Raw genomic sequence first — 24,421 nt, 5'->3', positions numbered from 1 at the left:
TTTCCTCTCACTGACACCAACGATGGGCCAATTTTCCTCTCACTGACAGCAATGATGGGCCAATTTTCCTCTCACTGACAGCAATGATGGGCCAATTTTCCTCTCACTGACAGCAATGATGGGCCAATTTTCCTCTCACTGACAGCAATGATGGGCTTTCCTCTCACTGACACCAATGATGGGTTTTCCTCTCACTGACACCAATGATGGGTTTTCCTCTCACTGGCACCAATGATGGGTTTTCCTCTCACTGGCACCAATGATGGGTTTTCCTCTCACTGGCACCAATGATGGGTTTTCCTCTCACTGACACCAATGATGGGCTTTCCTCTCACTGACACCAATGATGGGCTTTCCTCTCACTGACACCAATGATGGGCTTTCCTCTCACTGACACCAATGATGGGCTTTCCTCTCACTGACACCAATGATGGGCTTTCCTCTCACTGACACCAATGATGGGCTTTCCTCTCACTGACACCAATGATGGGCTTTCCTCTCACTGACACCAATGATGCTGGTGCATTTTCTACTCCCATTGGCCCTAGTCTGACTCCCTAAAGTCTGAAGGACAGTAAACTGGCCCTTTGTATAGAAAGATTGGAGATTCTTGTTCTAGCTAATGAGTTTACATGCATATTCTTCTATAAAACCAAATTCACTGTAACTGCGCTTTTTTAAAAATTTTTATATTGGATTTTTCATCCAGCTCCTGGCAGATCCAGCGTAGATGGAAGGTTTTTTTTTTTTTTTTTTTTAAATCCCCGTGTGCATGCTATGTTATGTTAGTGCTCACCGGAGTCTCTTCTTCATCCTGGAGAGAAGTCGTGGTCCGGCATCCTGAGACCTGGGAGCGAGTTCCTCCAGCTCTGCTTCACTCAGCGCCAGCTGCTTCATTCCAAGATCAGGACTGGGGGGGGTGGCCATTCTGAGTCGGGGTACACCCTCCTATCACAAAGCTTCAAAAAAAAAAAAAAAAAAAAAAGGGAGGTGAATCTTTGTAAGAAGCCGACTGAATAAAGAGAAGAGCTGTGTGCAAAGTACAGATACAGAAAACCAAATTCATTATTCAGTATTACTTATTACCATCTGATGTCATACAGAAGACCTGGAAGGGGATGCTTTTTCCTATTTAAAAGAGTGGAGCTTCACTTTAAAAGAGACCCTGTCACCAGACCACTCCATACAACAACAATGTTCCCATAAGCTTATATGTGCATTTCATGGATTTTATACATTTTCTTTGTTTATGTTATTACAGGGGGTCCCCGACTTACGAACATCCGACTTACGAACGACCCCTACTTACGAACGGGGCCCGAATGACGTCACTGCTGGCCGAATCTTCCTCTCCTGAGCCTTTCCTCCGTTCCTGGCTTGGCTGCGGGTCCCCTTCGTCCTCCTGCCTGCCCATCCACAGGCCTGGTATGGTCCGGTGGCTTGCCAGGCCGCTGAAACTGCCCGTCGTGGCCGAGGCCTTGTGCGGCCTATGAAGCCTCCACGATCCCCGGTCTTTCCTACGCCGCTGCCCCGCGATGGTGCACCGCGGCCGGCCGCCCGGCCGGCCAGCCTGCCTGGCCTCTGATGGCTGCTTTCACCATCCATCTCCCTGCTGTGCCATACAGTGTACCTCTCTGCTGTACACAATAGTGAGAGGGGAGAGCTGTGCTCAGCTGCGATCCTGGACTCCTGTTTTGGAAGTGACAGGGTCAATAAAGAGAACCTGTCACCTCCAATTGCTATCACACAGGGAATTGTTTCCTCCTGTGTGATAGCAATAAAGTTAAGTGAAAAAAAAATTGATAAAAAAAATAAAAAATACAGTAATAATTAAATTAATAAAATAAATAATTAAAAAATGTAAAGAATAAGAAAAATAATATTAAAAATAAGAAAATTATACAAAAATTAAAAAAAAGTAAACGACAAGCTACAAATAAATACAAATAAAAGAAAGTGTTTAAAAAGTAAAAAAATAAAAGAAACAAAACATATTTGAACTAACCATGCCGCCCCTGCCATCCGGTTGCCTTTCTCTGTTGATTTGGGTTTACATCCTGTCTCTGAGACTAGATTTGCACTTAAAAAAGGTACTGTTCCGACTTACAAACAAATTCGACTTAAGAACAAACCTACAGTCCCTATCCTGTTCGTAACCCGGGGACCCCCTGTATATAAAAGCCTCCCTTGTGTAGACATCCAAAAGACCTGAGACTGCGGTTAGGTGCCGCCATCTTGGAAGTGATGTCAGCAGCCCCAGCAGACTTAGAGCTGTCATTCAAGTGACAGTAAATAGCCAGGGTCATCAACCTTTTCCACATTAGGGATTTACGAAAATTTGCAGAGCAATTTGTCCCATGAAACTACATGTTCGGCGCAAATGGGTGCAAAAAAATAAATAAATAAATCGAATGTTACTAGGATATCTCCTTTCCAGGTCGAATTTTCTTCATTCATTCAAACTTTTCCAGCACGACAGCCACACTGTATATTTTACAAATATTCACCAGCTGAAAAAAATATTTTTTTTTTAGAGCGTGTCCCCCCTTGCATTAGGGTCCCCATCAGAGTCTTCCTTACATCAGATTAGGGTCCCCATCAGAATCCCCCATCAGCATCCCCCTTACATCAGGGCCCCCATCAGCATCCCCCTTACATCAGGGCCCCCATCAGCATCCCCCTTACATCAGGGCCCCCATCAGCATCCCCCTTACATCAGGGCCCCCATCAGCATCCCCCTTACATCAGGGCCCCCATCAGCATCCCCCTTACATCAGGGCCCTCATCAGCATCCCCCATCAGCATCCCCCTTACATCAGGGCCCCCATCAGCATCCCCCTTACATCAGGGCCCCCATCAGCATCCCCCTTACATCAGGGCCCCCATCAGCATCCCCCTTACATCAGGGCCCCCAATCAGCATCCCCCTTACATCAGGGTCCCCAATCAGCATCCCCCTTACATCAGGGTCCCCATCAGCATCCCCCTTACATCAGGGTCCCCATCAGCATCCCCCTTACATCAGGGCCCCCATCAGCATCCCCCTTACATCAGGGCCCCCATCAGCATCCCCCTTACATCAGGGCCCCCCATCAGCATCCCCCTTACATCAGGGCCCCCATCAGCATCCCCCTTACATCAGGGCCCCCATCAGCATCCCCCTTACATCAGGGTCCCCATCAGCATCCCCCTTACATCAGGGTCCCCATCAGAATCCCCCTTACATCAGGGTCCCCATCAGAATCCCCCTTACATCAGGGTCCCCATCAGAATCCCCCTTACATCAGGGTCCCCATCAGAATCCCCCTTACATCAGGGTCCCCATCAGAATCCCCCTTACATCAGGGTCCCCATCAGAATCCCCCTTACATCAGGGTCCCCATCAGAATCCCCCTTACATCAGGGTCCCCATCAGAATCCCCCTTACATCAGGGTCCCCATCAGAATCCCCCTTACATCAGGGTCCCCATCAGAATCCCCCTTACATCAGGGTCCCCATCAGAATCCCCCTTACATCAGGGTCATAATTAGAATTCCCCTTACATCAGGGTCCTGATCACGTCAGGATACCCATCGGAGTCCCCCTACATCAAGGTCTCCAAAAGTGCCCTCCCCCTTCTATCAAGGTCCCCATCAGAGTCCTGCTTACATCAGAATCCCCATCAGCTTCCCCCTTACATTAGGGTCCCCAAAAGAGGACATGCCCCCTTACATCAAGGTCCCCATCAGAGTCCCTCTTACATCAGAGTTCCCCCTTATTATCAGGTCCCGCTTATATTCAGTAGGCAGCCTCTATGACAGTCTGTGAAGATACAGCACTGACCCTAGCTGCAGCCTGGAGAAAACAGAGTTAGGTACCTGGTAACTCTTTTTCTAAGAAGTCTTCCAGGGCAGCATCCGAGAGATAGGCTCCTCCTCCCTAAAACAGGAAACACATTAGTCCACCATTATAAATTTCACACTCTTACCTGTGTGCCTCAGTTATGTTAAAGCACCGAAGGAATTCCCTGTAAGCTGCAAGCTCCCCCTCTGTACCTGGTTTTTGTTGTTTCAAGGGTGGGAACTAGTGCTGCCCTGGAAGACTTCTTAGAAAAAGAGTTACCAGGTACCTAACTCTGTTTTCTCGAATCGTCTTCCAGGGCAGCATCCGAGAGGATATATCAAGCAATACTTACTAGGGTGGGGTTAGAGACTGGAGCACTTTACGACCAAATGCTTGGTCTTGGTCAGACAGCTGGTCTATGCGGTAGTGCTTAGCGAAAGTACTGAAGCTCGACCATGTCGCTGCCCTGCAGATCTGCTCCGGAGTTGCCCCTGCTTTCTCTGCGGCCGAGGTTGCCCAGGCTCTAGTTGAGTGCGCTCTGATTTCACTAGGTGGAGTGAGATTCTGTGCCTTATAGGTAATCTGTATGGCCATCCTTATCCATCTGCTGATGGTGCTTTTTGAAGCTTGTTTCCCTCTGTTGATTCCTGCATAGAGGATGAAGAGGGAGGTCGTTCTACGCCATTCTTTTGTTCTTTCGAGATACGCTATGAGCGTGTTCCTTACATCAAGTTTGCTGTAAATGTTTCTTTTCCTACTATCCATGGTTGTTGGAAGTGAGGGTATGACGATGTTTTGGGTTCTGTGAAATGTAGAAGAGACCTTGGGTAGAAAGGCCGGATCTGGAGAGAGAATTATCTTGTCCAGATGTATTAGACAGTATGGTTCTATTGAAGATAGAGCTTGGATCTCACTCACTCTTCTGGCGGATACTAAGGCCAGAAGGAGCGCAGTTTTTAACGTGAGGTTTTTGTCTGAGCTGTCCTCGATAGGTTCAAACGGAGGGGAAAGAAAGCCCTTAAGTACTGTGCCCATGTCCCAGGTGGGAGTTTTGTACAATTTGGCTGGTTTGGATCTTTTAAGAGCTATGAGGAATCGTCTTATCAGCGGGTCTTCCGCTAGTCTAGTATCCATGACCGAGGAAAGTGCTGCAACTTGTACTTTCAGGGTACTTGGTGATATGTTTTTGTCTGCACCATCTTGTAGGAAGTCCAAAACTATTGGAATTATCCCACCGTTGGAGATTGGTCTGTCTTCGTACCAAGAAACAAATTTTTTCCTTATTTTCTCATAGATGGCTCTCGTTACCGGCTTTCTGCTGTTTAAGATGGTGTTGATTACTCTGTCTGACAGGCCTTTGTTCTGGAGTTTTACCCTCTCAGTAACCAAGCCGAGAGCTTCAAGATTTTGTGGTTCGGATGGTTGACTGGGCCTTGTGACAGTAGATCCGGGCGGTCAGTCAGTGTCAGCTGAGGTTGTATGCTGAGATTTTTTAAATGACTGAACCATGCTCTCTGGGGCCAGTGTGGTGCTATTAGTATCACTGTTGTTTTCTCTGCCTTGATTTTTTGGATTACTTTTGGGATTATGGCAGTTGGAGGGAATGCATAGCACAGATGCCATTTCTAGTTTTGGTTGAAAGCATCCACCCCGCTGTTGCCATCTGTAGGGTCCAGGGAGAAAAATATCGGAGATTTTGCGTTCGCCCTGGGAGCAAATAGGTCTACTTCGGGTATTCCCCAGTTCTGGGTGATTTGAGTGAAGGTTGTTTGGTTTAGCGACCATTCCGTGTGTTTTATCGTTTTCCGGCTCAGGAAATCTGCCACTGTATTGTCTGTTCCTTTTAGATGAATACCGGATATCGATCTTATGTTCACTTCTGTCCACAGTAGGATAGATTGTGTCAGTCTCATCAGTTTTTGGGATTTTGTGCCCCCTTGTCTGTTTAGGTATGCGACTGTCGTTGCGTTGTCTGATTGTATCTTTACATCCTTCCCCTGTAATGCTGGCTTGAAGGTTTTTAGCGCTTCCCCCACAGCTTTCAGCTCTCTCAAGTTTGAGGAGGCTCGTGCCCATTTGGGTGTCCATTTCCCTTGCGAGAACCGCCCTTCCATGTGGGCTCCCCATCCTAGGGCGCTTGCATCGGTGGTGATGCTGACTGGATTGACTTGAGCCCATCTGCGCCCCTCGATGACCCGAAGTGGGTTGAGCCACCAGTAGAGTGTTTGTTTGACTGTGGCGGGGACGGGAATGGATTTTTCTAGGGATGCTTGCCTGCCATCCCATTGGGACAGAATGTAGTTCTGTAAGGGTCGCATGTGAATTTGTGCCCAGGTGATGGCTGGAATGGAAGACGTCATCAGTCCTAGTACGGACATTCCGTGCCTGATCGTTGTGGAATGGTTCCTTAGCAGGGACGTAATTGCTTGTGTCATTTTTACGTCTTTTTCCTTTGTTAGGAAAATTTTTGACAGTCTGGAGTCCAGCACGTATCCCAGGTACACTACTCTCTGGCTTGGGATCATTTGCGATTTCTCTGCGTTTATTAACCATCCCAGGTTTTGCAGATAGATCATACTCTTGCGCAGGTTGTTTTCTAGGATTGCTGCTGAGTCCGCAAAGAACAGGAGGTCGTCTAAGTATGGTATTATTCCAATACCCTCCTGTCTTAGACCTTTTAGCGCTTCCGCCATTATTTTTGAGAATATTCTTGGAACTGAGGAGATTCCGAAGGGGAGAGCTGTGTACTGTAGGTGCAGCGTAGCTGCTGGCCCCTGGATTGCGAACCTTAGAAACTTTTGGTGATCCTTCCTTATGGGGACATGTAGGTAGGCATCCTGTAAGTCTAGTGTTGCCATGAATGTCTCCTGCGGTAGGATGTTCCTGATTGAATAGATAGATTCCATTCTGAATCTCTTGTATCTTATTCCTCGGTTGAGTGGTTTGAGGTTTAGTATCAGCCTTAGTTTGCCTGATGGTTTTCTTTTTGCGAAGATGTGTGAGTAGAAGCCCTTCTGTTCCTCCTCTTGGGGAACGTGACAAATCACCTTCTGATCTAATAGTTTCTGTAGGGATTCTAGAAACACCTTTGCTTGATTGCTGTCCTTGGGTAGCATGGTCGCTAAGTATTTGGTTGGGGGGCGGTTGGAGAATTCTATTGCGTAACCGTCCGCTATGGTGCACAGTATGAATTTGTTTTCTGTTATCTCCTCCCATTGGTGGGAGAAAGTCGCCAATCTGCCCCCCACCTGAAGGCAGTCATTGTTTTTTGTTCTTTTGGGTATTAGGCTTGAGGATGAATTCACCTTTGCCTTTCTTGTTTTGTTGACCCCAGTGCTTTTTTGCCCCTGGCTTATTGAATTTCTTGAAATGCCGAAAGGGCGCCTTCCCTTGTCTCTTCTTGGTTTGAGGGAACCCCTTATTTTTTGCTGCAGTCCTATCCAGGACTGTTTCTAGTTCGGGACCAAACAGTAGGTCTCCAGTGAATGGTATGCCACATAAACGGTTCTTGGAAGGTGCATCCCCCCCCCAGGATTTTAACCACAGGGCTCTGCGGGCCGAGTTTAGTAGTGCCGTGGTCCTAGAGGATATTCTGACAGTTTCTGCTGAAGCATCTGCCAAGAAAGCTGCCGCTCTAGTTAGTGTGGGGATGGTTTTAATTAGTTCCTCCCTGGGTGTGTCGTTCTCCAATAGATCTTGCAGCTGGGTTAGCCAGATTAGCAAGGTTCGGGCTGTGCAGGTGGAAGCAATAGCCGGATTTAGGTTTGCCGCCCCTGCTTCCCATGCCCTTTTCAGGAGAGCTTCTATTTTCTTGTCCATGGGGTCGCTGAGGGTACCCCCTTTGTACATTCTGTCATGCATAGTGAGTTCTGCGGTTTTCTGTTCTTTAATGCCTAGAGTGTCAGTGATGGCTTTGAGAAGACTGTCTGTGTCCTCAGAAGGAAACAGGTTGCAGTCTGTCGTGTCATCTTCCTCCTCTGAGTCTGAACAGATACCGTCTTCTGATTCAGATTGTTCAGATTCATCTGAATCCACCTCTTGTTCTGCCTGTACCTTGTTCTCCCTTGGAATGTGTGTTCCGCTGGTAGATGGGATACTGGCCTGAGCGACACTTGCTGGCGTTTCTAATTTCTCTATAGCAGAGCGTAGTGGTGCCATGGTGCTCTGAATTTCTTTCTTAAAAGAATTGAGCAGGTCTTTCAAAAATCCCTGTGATTCTTTTGCCACCATTTTGTCTAAGCATTTCTGACACAGGGGCTTTTTCCAATCTGGGGAAAGCCTGTGGCTGCATGAGGCACATGTTTTGCCTTTAGCCTTCCTTTCCTCAGGGGTCTTTGCCTGCAAGCGAGCATAGAGAACAAAAAAACCCCGTGAGTTTAGGTGGTCAAAGGAACTGCCTGTAGATAGGCAGTAAAGAGGTTAAGACAGAGATAATTCAAGAATATTCTGGCTTACCTTGGAGCTGTCCTGATTTGCAGGATCTGCAGGGCAGGGTGGGGAAGCGTCAGACATGATCAGCCACCAGGATCCTCTGCTTAGAGGCCTTTTTATCTGCTTCCTGCATAAGCTCCGGCCCCGCCCCCGGCTGACCCCGTGCAGGTTGGTGGACACACCTGCACATGCTGCTGTATTGTAGAGTAACTGTGCTGGTAGTGAAGGGTAGCATTGAACAAATTTGCTATTTGTATTCTGTTTTCTTTTTTTTTTTTTTTTTTTTTTTTTTTGAACTTCCCGCCCCTAGGTGTCCCTGCTCTATCTCCGTAGTAGATAGACTACGGGAAAATGGCCGCCAACCCGGAAGCGGAACTTCCTCGGCGCCATCTTGGTACACCCCCGACTTCCTGTAGCGGCCTGTGGCGGTGAGGACGCTGCTGCGCCGCCCGGAGAGCGGTGGATTCGTTTGGGGGGACAGCCGCAGCCACCAGGGACCTAATTTAGAAGGTGCAAAACCCTCCCTGCTAGACCCTCTGCTGCTGAGGTTTTCGGCAGCGGTCGGCGGTGGGGGGGGGGGGGGGGCGCCCATCTATGCATGTATCCATCCCCCCTGGCGGGCTCCAGATTCTGCGGAAAGCCAGAGGGGGGTGCTTGCGGAAGCATACACAGGCCTAACAGCGGCATGGGGTGGGGATGACAGAGTCCTCCTGCAGCCTGGGGGGATGATTGCAGACCCCTCAGTAGGGGCGAAATCTCAGGCTTTGAGCAATGTTGCCCAGTGCTGCGCCTGCTCGCCCTCCCAAAGCCCCTTGGGCTGTATGGGATGCTGGCAGGGGGTCTCCTGCAACAAGCACAGAGACAGGTGAAAATAAAATAACAAACGTTCTTGCAGCTCCTGTGGGTCCGGAGGAAACACAAACAACTGAGGCACACAGGTAAGAGTGTGAAATTTATAATGGTGGACTAATGTGTTTCCTGTTTTAGGGAGGAGGAGCCTATCTCTCGGATGCTGCCCTGGAAGACGATTCGAGAAAATTGTATAGCAAGCCAGATGTTGCCCACCCGCCATAGTTTGGAGACCCCCTACATTAGAGCAAGTCAGGAAAATACCACAATGTAGCCACTAGATGGAGCTGATGATCATAGGAAATAATTACTACGATCCTCAGCTCCATCTAGTGGCCATAATGCAGTATTTTCCCTATTCATGTAATTCTTACGAACAACCAACTAGCCTAGTAACATTCGATTTTACCCCCATTGGCACAGAGCAAATGAACATGGAGTTTCACATTATATTTTTTTTTTTTTTTTATACTCCCATAACTGTCAATTTCCAAGCATTAGACAATGTGAGTACCATTGAAGAATAGCATGCTGTAGCCATATAGTTTATTTTAAATTTTTGCTTATAGTTGTACTGCTAATGCCAAACCAATAATTATAATATCAGGAGCATACACACAAAACATATTTACCGTCATCATGTACTGAACATTAAACCGGACTTACAGTTTTGGTCCCCGGGACCCGTCCTGGCTTGCCTGTGCTATATCTGGCCTGTAAGACACACTTCTGATTTATCTGTTACAAGTCGGCTTCGAGTTGGAAGCAAACAGGTCTTATCGATGGGAATAAAAATCCTCATAAAATCAGTGGATCCGAATGCCGAGATTACCGCAAAACGCTGCCTTCTTCCAATATAATATATTTTGTCTGGCAAACTCGCCCAATAGGCCACAATGGATGCCAATTGGTCTGTGCCAATGTTTTTAAGCGTTTCCCAAAGCTCAATGTATTTACATGTCAACAGTGAAGGTGCTTATTTCAATCTGTTTTTATATAATTACAATAATTAACTTAAATGACATGACAAATTAGATCATATAAATATCAAATCATTACGTAGACATGCGGCAAATGATCTGCGTCACGTGTGCCTAAAGTTGTCAGGCCTTGCTCCAATTTACTCTCCATCACTCCTCTCCCTGGGAAGCAACATCAAAAGGTTATGCAGGGAGGTGAAGGGAGGGGCAGAGGAGCTGGGCCAGCACAGGCGGTAATAAGACTGTCCTATGAAGAAGAGCAGGCTACGATGTAGGTGGGGTCAGGGCCTGCCCTCCTGTATGGGGTCCAGGCCCCATAAGTTCAACAAGGGGGCCCAGAGCAGCAGCAGTGGGCGTAATTACTGGAACCAATCCGCCTGTGGCCCTCCCTGTGTTTACAGTGCTTCAGTGTGTGACTGAACAGGGTGCCTCTGTACAGAGCGCTTCCTGTTCATTCACTCTATAGCTGCAGAGAAAGGATTAAAGCGGAGTTCCACCAAAAAAATTGAATTTCTGCTTTAAGGGAGGTGACCCCCTGACATGCCACATTTGGCATGTCATTTTTTTTGGTGGTGGTGGGGGGGGGGGGTCCCAGCTCCCACTTCCTCCTGTGGCACAGTGGAACCGGAAGGGAGATCACCTCTCCCCCCTTCCTCTTGGCAATCATCTGGGACACGTCACAGGTCCCAGATGATTGCCCGGCCAATCACGACGTGCGGCTCGCTCATGCGCAGTGGGTGCCCGGCTGTGAAGCCACAGCCAGGCTCCCACAGTTACAATGCCAGCGCCACAGGGAGGAGGGGGAGAGGAGCGGGGCTTCTTTCGCCCGCATCGCTGGACCCTGGGACAGGTAAGTGTCGGATTATTAAAAGTCAGCAGCTGCAGTATTTGTAGCTGCTGACTTTTAATTTTTTTTTAAGCGGAACTCCGCTTTAAGGGATCTGTGTCTCAATCTCTTTCTCTGTCTCGAAAGTGAGACGTTTGGTGTCAGTTTAGACCCCTGCTATTTCACCAACCTCCAGAGCTGTTCAAAAAAAATGAACAAAAAAAAAAAAAACTAAAAAAGAGAGAAAAAAAAAAAAAAGAAAACCATTGTAAAAATACTTAAAAAAAACAAATACCTATTCTAGTTTTTGCACGCACACATTGCACTCCTACCTATATGATGCAAGTCCCGGCGGTGAGATTTTATTGCGTCCTTTACTTCCCACAGAGGTGGCGAGGAGCCCAGCTGGTCACACAAACACTTCCTCGCCTGTTTTATTGCGCTAAAGGACTTTGAGCCGTGTTCTTGCTGAGCCATCTGTTCTAATAGATCATTTATAAATTATAACAAGCCGTAATCTACAACCTCACCTACCCTGAACGCTGCTTTATAGAATAGGATATGCGCTTAGCTTGGACACAATTATTCAGGTGTGTGAAGTCTTTACCTATCACAGTCAGCTGAATAACTACAACTGCTGACAGCTCCAGGTAACACAACCGGTATAATTATCTCCCCGCCCTCCAGCCAGAACCAACAAAAGGGAAATCTTGGCTCCTGCTTATAAACTGATTGCTGGAACAAAGGTAACTCATCCCTTAAAGGGCTGGAAAATTACAATTTAAAAAGACTTTTAAAAGGACAATTTTAAAGACACTAAAATCTAAAGAGACCCTGTCACCAGACAATTCATCACACAACAATCTCCCGTAAGATTTTACACCGATCAGCCATAACTTTATGACCACTGACAGGTAAAGTGAATAACGTTGATGATCTTGTTACAATGGCATCTGGAAGCGGGCAAGATATATTAGGCAGCAGGTGAACATGTTGTCCCTGAAGTCGATGTCAGAAAAAAATGGGCATCGCAGTTTGTTGTGTATGGGGGTTCTGTAGTTCGCAGACCGGTCAAGGTGCCCATTGCTGACCCGTGTCCACAGCTAAAAAGTACCTACAATGGACACGTGAGCATCAGAACTGAACCACGGAGCAATGGAACAAGGTGGTCTGGGCTGATGAATGTTTTCTTTTATATCATGTGGATGGCCGGGTGTGTGAACGTCACTTACCTGGGGAAGAGGTGGCACCGGGATGCAGTATGGGAAGAAGGCAAGCTGTAATCTGCTACGGACAGCTTGGTGCCAAGATAGTACAGCACACCTTCAGAGTCCATGCCTTGACGGGTGGAGGCCGTGTCATGATTTGGGCAATGTTCTACTGCAGTGGTTCCCAACTCCTGTCCTCACGACCCACTAACAGGCCAGATTTTAAGTATTACCTTGGGGGAGATGCAGACTAGAATACTGCAATCACTGAGCAGCAAATGATATCACCTGTGATTCATTTCAGTTGTCTTGCAAACCTGGCCTGTTAGTGGGTCCTGAGGACAGGAGTTGAGAACCAGTCAAAATTTTTTTGGGGGGCGCAAACAAACTGAAAAAAAAACCCCATCAAACGCAGCCACTTTGCCCATCAAATGCTACCACTCTGCCCATCAAACACAGCCACTGTGCCATCCAATGCCGCTACTGTGACACGCCACCCCTGCCCGGCTCTTAGCCTGTCTCGTGGGTCAGCGGATGACAGCGGTGTCCTCCATTAATCTCCTCCCGTCAGGCGTGCAATCACAGCGCCTGTCGTTTCAGCCAATCAGGTGACGGGTAACAGACCTGAGCACCTGGGTGGTGGAGAGTTGGTTCAGTGTTAGGACAGCGAATATTCATTCATTGTTCTAACACACCTGGGTGAACTGCGAGCACCAAGCATGGCGCTCGCAGGTCACCTTTTTTGATGCCTATTAGAGCCTACGGCTCTAATCGGGTGCTTCAAACCCCTCCCCCCCGCCTCTGTAATTCAGGCGCCCGAAAAGGGGTCAGGTGCCTGAATAGGGGGTGGCAGCGGCGGCCATGGATAGATTCAGGCAATACCTGAATCTATCCATTGGTCATAGAGGGCGTGGCTGGAGGGAGGGGGCGGCGCCGTGCGCCCTTATGGACACACTGCCACTGGAACCACTGCAGTAGAACATTGCCCAAAGCATCACACTGTCTCCACCCGTCAGGGCATGGACCCCACTTGTTGAGAACTACTGGTCTACTGGAAAACCTTGGTTCTGCCATTCATGTGGTTCTTAATTGACACGTACCACCTACCTAAACATTGTTTGTGACCAAGTACACCCCTTCATGGAAACATCCCTGATGGCAGTGGCTTCTTTCAGCAGCATAATGCGCCCTGCCACACTGCAAAAATGGTTTGATGAACACAACGAGTTGGAGGTGTTCACTTGGCCTCCAAATTTTCCAGATCTCAATACAACCGAGCATCTGTTGAATGTGCTGGAAAAACAAGTCTGACCCATGGAGGCCCCACCTCCCAATTTACAGGACTTGCTACTGACGGCTTGGTGCCAGATACCACAGCATACCTTCAGAGGTCTAATGGAGTCCATGTCTTGTTGGGTCAGGGCTGTTTTGGTGTCAAAAGGGGGACCTACTCGGTATTAGATGGGTGATCATAAAGTTATCCTAGGCTGATCAGTGTATGTGCATGTCATGTATTTTATGCAAGTTGACTTGTAAAACTTCCATTGTTTAGACATCCAAAAGCCCTGAGACTGCTGCTGGGCGCCGCCATCTTGGATGGGGACTTGACCAGACCCCAACCTCACATTAGAGCCAGTCCCCTGTCCTACCTAACAATATTCACCACAGCATGTATGGCACAGGGTGGGAGGCGGAGCAGGTCTGGACAGAGGATAGAGCAGGTCCTCTTCTGAATTCTGGGATGGACCTGAAAAGCGCCGCCCTGGATCAGCATGGTGCGTTTGGGCCAGCTGTCAGTACCATGGGAAAAGATTATGCATCCTCCTTACAGTATAACTAAGCCCTCATTCACCTTGAATGCGACCTTGAAATTGTGCAATTTCATCTGAAATCGCACGATTTCAAAGCCGCATGTCAGTGCGGCTTCAGGTGCGACTTTGAGAACCTCTGTGCAGCTTCATGCACAGATGTCTATGCCAGTGTTTCTCAACTCCAGTCCTCAAGGCGCACCAACAGGTCATGTTTTCAGGATTTCCCTCAGATGAAACAGCCGTGGTAGTTACTAAGGCAGTGAAACTGATCAAATCACCTGTGCAAAACAATGGAAAGCCTGAAAACATGACCTGTTGGGGCGCCCTGAGGACTGGAGTTGAGAAACACTGGTCTATGCCACCCAAATTTGCCAAAAGTAGTGCAGGAACTATTTCTTCAAATCGATGCGGCATCGCAAAGTCGGCGTCGCACCAGTCCGAACAGTGCCATTGCCGACAATAGGGTGTGACTCGTCATGGGATTTTATCTGTCAAATCGCATGATAAGTCGCTCCAATGTGAACGAGGACTAAAGTTAAAACTTTTTTGTGGAGAGGGATTAGAACCCCTGTCAGGGTTTTTTGCTATCTGTGCCCCCGTTAGGGAGATTCATCCTCTCTATTTGTTCCGCTGACACAAATTACCCAAACTGAAAAAAAAAAAAACATTTTGGGGTTTTGCCACAACATGAATAGAGGGGAAATCTTCCAACGGGGACACTGGTTCTGGTGACACCCTGGGATTTCCTCACATTGAGGGATTTCCTCTCACTTCCTGTTTGGCTATGACACAGATGGAACAAGAAAACTGACAGGGGTTATAACCCTCCCTTACTCTATCCAAAGAAAAACAATTATAAATCAAAGTATTTCTAATTTAACATGACATTAAATTGTTCAGGGAAGACGTCATATGATGGCGTCCCAGAACGGCCACTCTTGCGCGGCTGCGCAGTGTTGACAGGACACAGCGCGTCCGCGGCTCTTTAGCCATGTGATCGGCTATGTCCAATCACAGCCGGTCACATGTAAAGATGCAGGTAATCGGCTCTCCTCGCCTCACACTGGCAGTGTGAGGCGAGGAGAGCCGATCGGCGGCATCTCCTCACAGGGGGACATCTAGGGATGTAATCAGGGCACTGATCATCGGTGCCCTGATTACAATAAAGAAAAAAAAGTGTCACAAATCGGTGCCCACCAATGTCAGCATACAGTGCCCACAAGTGCCACCAATCTGTGCCCATTAGTGATGCCAGTCGGTTCTGGTAATCAGTGCTGCCCATCATTGCTGTCGATCAATGCCCATCAGTGCCCACCAATGTCAGCATACAGTTCCCGCAAGTGCCAGCAATCAGTGCCCATGAGCAATGCCAGTCAGTGCTGGCAATCAGTGCTGCCCACCAATGCCCATCACTGCTGTCAGTCAATGCCCGTCAGTGCTACCCATCAATGCCCATCTGTACCGCCTATCCGTGCCCACCAGTGCCACCTATCAGTGCCCATAAGTGCGGCATATTAGTGCTGCCTCATCAATGCCCACCAGTTCAGCCTATCAGTGCCCATCCGTGCCGCCTCATCAGCGCACATCTTTGAAGGCGAAACATTACTTAGTTACAAAATTTACTGACAAAAAAAAAGTAAAAAACTTTTTTTTCAAAATTTTTGCTTTTTTTTTTTTTTTTTTTGTAAAAAATAAAAATCCCAGCAGTGATTAAATACCACTAAAAGAAATCTCTATTTGTGTGAAAAAAATGATAAGTTGTTTTGGGTACAGCGTAGCACGACCGCGTAATTGTCATTCAAAGTGTGAGAGCGCTGAAAGCTGAAAAATGTCCTGGGCAGGAAGGGGGGTGAAGGTGCCCGGTAGGCAAGGGGTTAATTACCACCTTAATCAGCCACAGAACCTGTGCAATTAATATACGTGTTTGGAATTAAAGCGATGAGGTGGCAACCCTAGGTCCTGAGCGGCTGGGCAGCAAGGCACTTACCACAGGGTGAGCAGGCAGTCCCCGAACTGAGCGCACTGTCCTTCCCCCCGGCTACAATCTGTCCCCGGCAGGGAACGGCGCCGGCCGCATGTCTGGCACAACATGAAAAGCTCAACACATTTGTCAGCACCGAACATCCTGTGAATGGTAAAGCCGGAACTGTTCTTTCAGTGACAAAGTACACTGGGGACGGCTTTGGGTGTTGCACACACAGCCGCACCAATCCACGTGCAGGAGATGCCGGAACTTGTTACCTGGCAACTGGAAGAAAGAGAGAGTCAGAACCGATCTGTGTGTATTCGGGGGGGTTCTGAATACTCTTTGTCCTTAGACAGGTGAGTGAGAGAAGATGGTGACCCGAGGCTGACAATATGTGTGTAGTGCACCGGTAATACAAACACTAGCAGGTAGAACATCCACCTCCATCACTGGGGTATATCAGCTCTGTGGGCTCTTTTCTATGCTTATTGAAGCGCCGAGCTCCCACCAGACGTTTTTATTGGGATTGTTAATCGGAGCATTTATTTTAGAGCTGCCTATTTTATTCTAATTAGTATTAAACTATTATTATCCCCGTGTGTATTTCTTTCTGGTTTCATTTTGGTTTGTGTATAAGATGTGCAGTGGTTTGCTTTAAAGTGGTTTGAAACCCATTACAGCCACTTTAACCTACAGGTAATCCTAGATTAAGGCTTAGCTGTAGGGGCAAGAAATATCTCCCAAACCTAAAAGGTATAGGAGATATTTGCAGGAATAGCAGCACCGATGTCTGTGGCGCATGTGCACTGAGCGTGCCGTTTCTAACGGCGATCATGCCGTTAGTGGCGTCACCAGTTTGCGGGAGCGACGTCATCGCGGCTCAGGCCAGTCACAGCGCCAGAGCCGCGATACCCGGAAGTCACTCCGGGATAGATGGTGGCGTCGGAGGAGGAGAACGAGGGGCAATGCGGGGGTTTCGATCTCAGGTAAGTAATTAATAATGAGCTAGTATGCTATGCATACTAGCTCATTATGCCTTTGTCTTGCAGGGTGTTTTTTTTTTTTTTCCAGAGGCTTTACTTCCTCTTTAACCACTTGCCGACCGGGCCGTAGCCGAAAGACGGCTACAGTGCAGTCGGGTTTTTCTGGGTGGACGTCCTTCCAGAATGTTGCTCCTGTGAGCCCCCTGGGGCGCGCACCTGGAAACATCCGTTTCAGGACCAGGCGCATCACGGATCACGGTAAATAGCCGCTGATAGCGGCCGTTTACCACGTGATCGTTCCATCAAATGACAGAGCGATCACTTGTAAACAAACCGGCGTCACGTTCATGACGCCGGTTCCTCCCTCCCCTCTCTGTACTGATCGGTACAGTGTGAGGGGAGAGATTGCAGCAGTGCTGTGGGCTGGATGTGTAGTGCCCACAGCGCTGCTCAGTGCCAATAATCTGCAATACTTTGCAACACTGTGCAATACTCGCCAATACTCTGCAATAAATTTTAACAGAAACAAAGATTTTTTTTTTTTTTATTTTTTTTTTTACTGAATTTTCAGTCTTTTTTGATTCATAACGCAAAAAATAAAAAACCCAGTGGTGATTAAATACCACCAAAAGAAAACTCTATTTGTGGGGAAAAAATGACAAAAATTTCACATGGGTACAGCTTTGCAGGACTGAGTAATTGTCATTCAAAGTGTGAGAGCACCGAAAGCTGAAAATTGGTCTGGTTAGGAAGGGGGGTTTAAGTGCCCAGTGGGCAAGTGGTTAATGTGGTACTGAACCCCAAAACAAGAAAGGAATATATCAGTTTACCAATTCTTAAAGCAAAAATAAAGCCCCACTGTAACTCAGTGTGAGCAGACAGGCATTGATTGCACAAAAGACAGGAAACGTGTCTTCTGCAATAAACGATACACACGGTATCTCACAAAAGTAAGTACACCCCTCACATTTTTGTAAATATTTGATTCTATCTTCATGTGACAACACTGAAGAAATGACACTTTGCTACAATGTAAAGTAGTGAGTGTACAGCTTGTATAACAGTGTAAATTTGCTGTCCCCTCAAAATAACTCAACACACAGCCATTAATGTCTAAACCGCTGGCAACAAAAGTGAGTACACCCCTAAGTGAAAATTTCCAAATTGGGCCCAATGAGCCATTTTTCCTCCCCGGTGTCATGTGACTCGTTAGTGTTACAAGGTCTCAGGTGTGAATGGGGAGAAGGTGTGTTAAATTTGGTGTTATTGCTCTCACTCTCTTTCTGGTCACTGGAAGTTCAACATGGCAAAGAACTCTGTGAGGATCTGAAAAAAAGAATTGTTGCTCTACATAAAGATGGCCTAGGCTATAAGAAGATTGCCAAGACCCTTAAACTGAGCTGCAGCACGATGGCCAAGACCAGACAGTGGTTTAAGAGGACAGGTTCCACTCAGAACAGGCCTCGCCATGGTCGACCAAAGAAGTTGAGTGCACGTGCTCAGCATCATATCCAGAGATTGTCTTTGGGAAATAGACGTATGAGTGCTGCCAGCATTGTTGAAGGGGTGGGGGGGTCAGCCTATCAGTGCTCAGATCATACACCGGACGCTGCATCAAATTGGTCTAATTGGCTGTCGTCCCAGAAGGAAGCCTCTTCTAAAGATGATGCACAAGAAAGCCCACAAACAGTCTGCTGAAGACAAGCAGACTAAGGACATGGATTACTGGAACCATGTCTTGTGGTCTGATGAGACCAAGATAAACTTATTTGGTTCAGATGGTGTCAGGCGTGTGTGGCGGCAACCAGGTTAGGAGTACAAAGACAAGTGTGTCTTGCCTACAGTCAAGGGTTGCTAAAGCCTCCAGGTGCTCTGTTACCACGCGATTTTATCTCTTTTGTGATCACTTTTTATCCATTCAAGTGCGCTGTTTAGAATTTTCTAGCTTTTTAATAAAAGAATTTTTTATCGGATTCATGCACTATGTGGAGATTTTTTTTGTTCCTTCCTTCCTTCATGAATGGGACCCCTTTTGAGTTTTAGCTGTTTCCTTCTGCAAACTCATTCCACCTGAGAGCGACATCTTAATCGGTCGTGGACCCATACACCATCGGACATCTACGGTCGCCCCCGGATGGGACTCTCCGCCAGGATTTCTCCAGCCTGACACCCCCGGGATCGTTTGATCCCTCAAGCTCGCTTGACACTCCACCGTATGGTGACTGTGTCCATCCCCTCTGGTAAGGATATTCACTTCTGCCATTTACAGCTTTGAGTTGGAATTTTAGAAGATCCATGTGTAAAGTGTTATCTTATACATATTTGGCTCCAGCCTCTACTTTAAATGTGGCACCTCATATGCCCACGAACCTCCAGTTTCTGTGGACGTTTATATGGTTTATCACATATGAATGGATTTTTTTCCTTAAATTTTGGCTATATGTGAAATGTTCACTGATTGCACACACCGCTTATATTGATATAAGATTTAAGTTATGAATACACTTTTTTGTTATTTATTCATGATATATGATGTTATACATGTATAGGATGTAAATGCACATCCCTATCATTTATTTTAGTGCTGCATGTGTTTAGTATTTATTCATTTCTACACTGTTAACCACATTGTTACATGCTGGCAGCCATCACTTGCACTGCTTTCCTGTAATAGCGGAATTATTTATTTGTTTCATTTGTCTACAGTCAAGCATGGTGGTGGGAGTGTCATGGTCTGGGGCTGCATGAATGCTGCCGACACTGGGGGGTCTACAGTTCATTGAGGGAACCATGAATGCCAACATGTACTGTGACATACTGAAGCCGAGCATGATCCCCTCCCTTCAGAGACTGGGCCACAGGGCAGTATTCCAACATAACGACCCCAAACACACCTCCAAGACCACCACTGCCTTGCTAAAGAAGCTGAGGGTAAAAGTGATGGACTGGCCAAGCATGTCTCCAGACCTAAACTCTATTGATCATCTGTGGGACATCCTCAAACAGAAGGTGGAGGAGCACAAGGTCTCCAACATCCACCAGCTCCGTGATGTCGTCATGGAGGAGTGGAAGAGGACTCCAGTGGCAACTTGTGAAGCTCTGGTGAACTCCATGCCCAAGAGGGTTAAGGCAGTGCTGGAAAATAATGTCGGCCACACAAAATATTGACATTTTGGGCCCAATATGGACATTTTCACTTAGGGGTGTACTCACTTTTGTTGCCAGCGGTTTAGACATTAATGGCTGTGTGAGTTATTTTGAGGGGACAAATTTACACTGTTATACAAGCTGTACACTTACTACTTTACATTGTAGCAAAGTGTCATTTTTTCAGTGTTGTCATATAAAAAGTTAAAATATTTACAAAAATGTGAGGGGTGTACTCACTTTTGTGAGATACTGTACCTAGACGATCACATACACAAGAAGTGTCACCCCAGGATACAACTCCCATGGTGCACTATTGTCTCAGGCTGCAGCCTCTGTCAATGCATCAGTGACCTCAATAAAGTTGCACAGGAAGATATCCTGTTGGCATAGGGATGCTGTTAGGGTTGTCCCGATACCGATACTAGTATCGGTATCGGCACCGATCCCGAGCATTTGCCCAAGTACTTGTACTCGGGCAAATGCTCCCAATGCTTCTCCCGATACCTGGAAGACAGCTGTGATCGGCGCGTGGGGGAGTTACAAGCTTCTCCCCCAGCGGCTTTCAGCAGCTTTAGTGACATACAGCGGTGATCGCTCACCGCTGACAGTCACTGCATCCTCCTCCATGCCCCCTCCTTTCCTCTGTCCCCCTCCGTTCCTCTCTCCTTCTCTGTGTCTCTCCGCTGTCCCCTCCGTTCCCCTCTCCTTCTCTGTGTCTCTCCGCTGTCCCCCTCTGTTCCTCTCTCCTTCCCTGTGCCTCTCCGCTGTCCCCTCCGTTCTGCTGTGCCTCTCCGTTGTCCCCTCCGTTCCCCTCTCCTTCTCTGTCCCCCTCCATTCTCCCCCTCCGTTCCGCCGTCCTCCTCCTCCTTCCTTTGTGTATGGACAGAGTCAGCTGACTCTGTTCATTCACATAACTGAAACATTGTAATCTCCTGTGATTACGATGTGTCAGTTTATGAATGGAGAGGAGCCGCTGTCTTCTCTCCATTCATTCTCAGTGCAGCTGAGGCTGCAGAGAAAGGGACTGGGGAATCTCTATCCTTGGTCTCTTTCTCTGTCTCAGGAGGGAGATATCAGAGGTCTGTTAAGACCCCTGATATCTCACCAAAGCCCCCCAACGGGGCTCATTAAAAAAAAAAAAAACACACACATATTGCAATAAAGTATAAAAAAAAATTATTGTAAAAAATAAAAATTGTAAATAAAAAAAAAAAAAACACACTCGGTCCTAAAAAAGTGGTATCGGGACAACCCTAGATGCTGTGCATGGCATGTTGCTGCAGACACTTGCCTGACGAAGGGGTCCTGCGCGGCCCCGAAACGTTGCACCCCCCTTGTGATGTGACCATTTTCGATTAAAAAACCTTCTTTGGACAACCTTGTTTTCTGATCCATGGTGTGCTGGCGAAGATGTACTTCTGTATGTTGCTGCAGACAGCCCGGAGAGAAAGAGGATTACGCCGGGCGCCATGTTGGTTGTGGCAAAAAGGGGGGAAAAAAGGGAGGAGAGCTTCCAGTGGAGAGGTCACAGCCGGTCTGAGTGCGTTGAAACGGTGTCCATGCTATGGTAGGAGGAATGTTGGGGGGGGGGGGGATTGGAGGTGTCAGAGGCAGGCTGGTGGGCATGGATGGCTCTGTTTAAAGGAAATGTAGGAGTGACGTGCTGACGTCATCGCGCTGTGTACCATAGTGCACGGGTGTTCGCTTGACGGCTCGTTTTTATGCTTGCAAGTTTACTGCATACTTGTGTAAGTGTAACCTTTTAATTTTAATAAATGCTTTTTCATACGATTTACACTATGGTGAGTTTCTCTTCTGATTCCGATCAGACATGTGCAGGATGAAAAAATTCGTTTAGTTTAGTTTCGTTTCGATTCGTTATTTAACTAAATTCGTTTAGTTAAATTCGTTGCATTCATTACATTCGTTTTCGGAATTTGTTTCGTTTCGTATTCGAATTCGAAAAAATTCGACCGCATTCGAAAAAATTCGACCGTATTCGAAAAAAACTATCAAATTCGAAAAAATTCTAACACATTCGAAAAAAGCTGTCAAATTCGAAAAAATTCTACCACATTCGAAAAAACTATCAAATTCGAAAAAATTCTAACAAATTCGAAAAAAACTATCAAATTCGAAAAAATTCTACCACATTCGAAAAAAACTGTCAAATTCGAAAAAATTCTACCACATTCGAAAAAACTGTCAAATTCGAAAAAATTCTACCACATTCAAAAAAAACTATCAAATTCAAAAAAAATTTTACTACATTCGAAAAAAATATCAAATTCGAAAAAATTCTACCACATTCGAAAAAAAACTGTCAAATTCGAAAAAATTCTAACACATTCGAAAAAAATATCAAATTCGAAAATATTCTACCACATTCGAAAAAAAACTGTCAAATTCGAAAAATTTCTACCACATTCGAAAAAAACTATAAAATTCGAAAAAATTCTAACACATTCGAAAAAACTATCAAATTCGAAAAAATTCTACCACATTCGAAAAAAACTGTCAAATTCGAAAAAATTCTACCACATTCGAAAAAAACTGTCAAATTCGAAAAAATTCTACCACATTCAAAAAAAACTATCAAATTCAAAAAAAATTTTACTACATTCGAAAAAAATATCAAATTCGAAAAAATTCTACCACATTCAAAAAAAACTGTCAAATTTGAACAATTTCTACCACATTCGAAAAAAACTATAAAATTTGAAAAAATTCTACCGCATTTGAAAAAAACAATAACTGAATTTGAAAAAGTAAACTATATATATGGTTATATATATATATATATATATATATATATATATATATATATATATATATATATATATATATATATATTATACACATACACACACACACACATATATATATATATATATATATATATATATATATATATATATATATATATATATATATATATATAAAACCATCTTCCGAAATTTGAATTTCTTATAAAATGAATTCGAATTTGAATAGGAAAGATAGAAAACAGAATAGAAGAAAATATAATATATATATTATATTTTCTTCTATTCTGTTTTCTATCTTTTCTATTCAAATTTGAATTCATTCTATACGAAATTCAAACTTCAGAAACCATGTACCGAAATTCGAATTTCGTATAGAATGAATTAGAATTGAAAAGACTATTACAGAATATATAATATATATATATATATATATATATATATATATATATATATATATATATATATATATATATATATATATATATATATATATATATATTCTGTAATAGTCTTTTCAATTCGAATTCATTCTATACGAAATTCGAATTTCGGTACATGGTTTCTGAAGTTTGAATTTCGTATAGAATGAATTTGAATTGAAAAGACTATTATAAAATATAAAATAATAGAAAAGAAAAGCATAAAAAAACAATAGAAGAGAATAATAAAAAAAAAAAAAATATATATATATATTCTATTGCTTTATTATTTTATATTCTATCTTATTGTTTTTTTTAGAAAAACATTTTCTATTTTTTTCGAATTCGAGTATGTTTTCGAATTCGATTCGAATATGTTTTCGAATTCGATTCGAATATGTTTTCGAATACGTTTTCGCATTCGATTCGAATATGTTTTCGAATTCGTTCGTTTTTTTTTCGGATTCGTTTAAATTCTTTACTTTTGGAATAATGAAAAATTCGTCCGAATTTCGATTCGGAACGAAACGAAATGCACATGCCTAATTCCGATTGAGACCATTGAATGACCGAATCCCTGTGATCGTTTGTTGTATGTTCCTGCCGCACTAAGTACCCGAGAGCTGTCACCATCATCCCTTTGGAACAAGGCCCTGGTGGGGTTAATAGCTGCAAGCTCATATTAAGCTTGCCTCTGGTAAGCACACAATCTATGTGGTGGAGGAAGACATGTTTTGTGGTGTTGTCGCGAGTCATATGAAGAGCACATATGTTTATATTCATGGACTGATCCTAAAACTCTTTTGGTGTTTCAATACACGTGTGCATTAGTTGCATTTTATTGTGTGATATTTGTAGCGCAGCTCCTTTTTCTAATTCCATTTGCTTATATGTGTATCCCATTTTGAGCTGCTGCTGTGTTCTTGTTTTTTTGTTTTTTTTATTTTTGCTTTGTATGTTCACTTAGCGCGGTATCTTCTACTTTTTATCTGAAAGATTGGCTTGCAAAGGTTTTGAAAGGGGCGCAGTTTCAGTGCTTGCCATAGGAGCCATTTTCACTAGATACGCCTCTGGCGAGGAGATCACAAGACCACCCCCCCCCCCCCCTGTGGTTACATTGTAACATTTAGCATCTTCCCCTCTCCTCCAATCCGTGCAAATTATCACATAACCAGCTCTTCTTACTATGACCTCATTGATGTAACACC

The 24,421-nt window shown here is 45.3% G+C and overlaps 1 protein-coding gene and 1 long non-coding RNA gene across 5 annotated transcripts in view; one reads left to right on the top strand and one right to left on the bottom strand.

Annotated features, from left to right (window-relative positions):
* Positions 1 to 16,096, bottom strand: part of LOC141102822 (solute carrier family 26 member 6-like) — a 92,068-nt gene extending 75,972 nt beyond the window's left edge. The window contains exons 1-2 of one of the 3 annotated variants that reach the window (XM_073591846.1): positions 15,915 to 16,096; positions 797 to 959 (exon numbers count right to left, since the gene is read on the bottom strand). In XM_073591846.1, the coding sequence (XP_073447947.1) occupies positions 797 to 927 (131 nt within the window). In that variant the 5' untranslated portion in view covers positions 928 to 959; positions 15,915 to 16,096. Of the gene's footprint in view, positions 1 to 796; positions 960 to 11,240; positions 11,494 to 15,914 lie in introns of those variants that run through there. The other 2 variants (XM_073591847.1, XM_073591848.1) reach the window with 2 other exon arrangements.
* Positions 16,065 to 24,421, top strand: part of LOC141102825 (uncharacterized) — a 67,479-nt gene continuing 59,122 nt past the window's right edge. Inside the window, exon 1 of one of the 2 annotated variants that reach the window (XR_012235207.1) lies at positions 16,065 to 16,249. This is a non-coding gene — a long non-coding RNA (uncharacterized lncRNA). The remainder of the gene's footprint in view (positions 16,250 to 24,421) is intronic. The other variant, XR_012235204.1, reaches the window with a different exon arrangement.

The sequence above is a fragment of the Aquarana catesbeiana genome, linkage group LG07 (assembly GCF_042186555.1).
Source record: "Aquarana catesbeiana isolate 2022-GZ linkage group LG07, ASM4218655v1, whole genome shotgun sequence".
NCBI lineage: Eukaryota > Metazoa > Chordata > Amphibia > Anura > Ranidae > Aquarana > Aquarana catesbeiana.
This window is presented reverse-complemented; position numbering and strand designations above follow the sequence as displayed.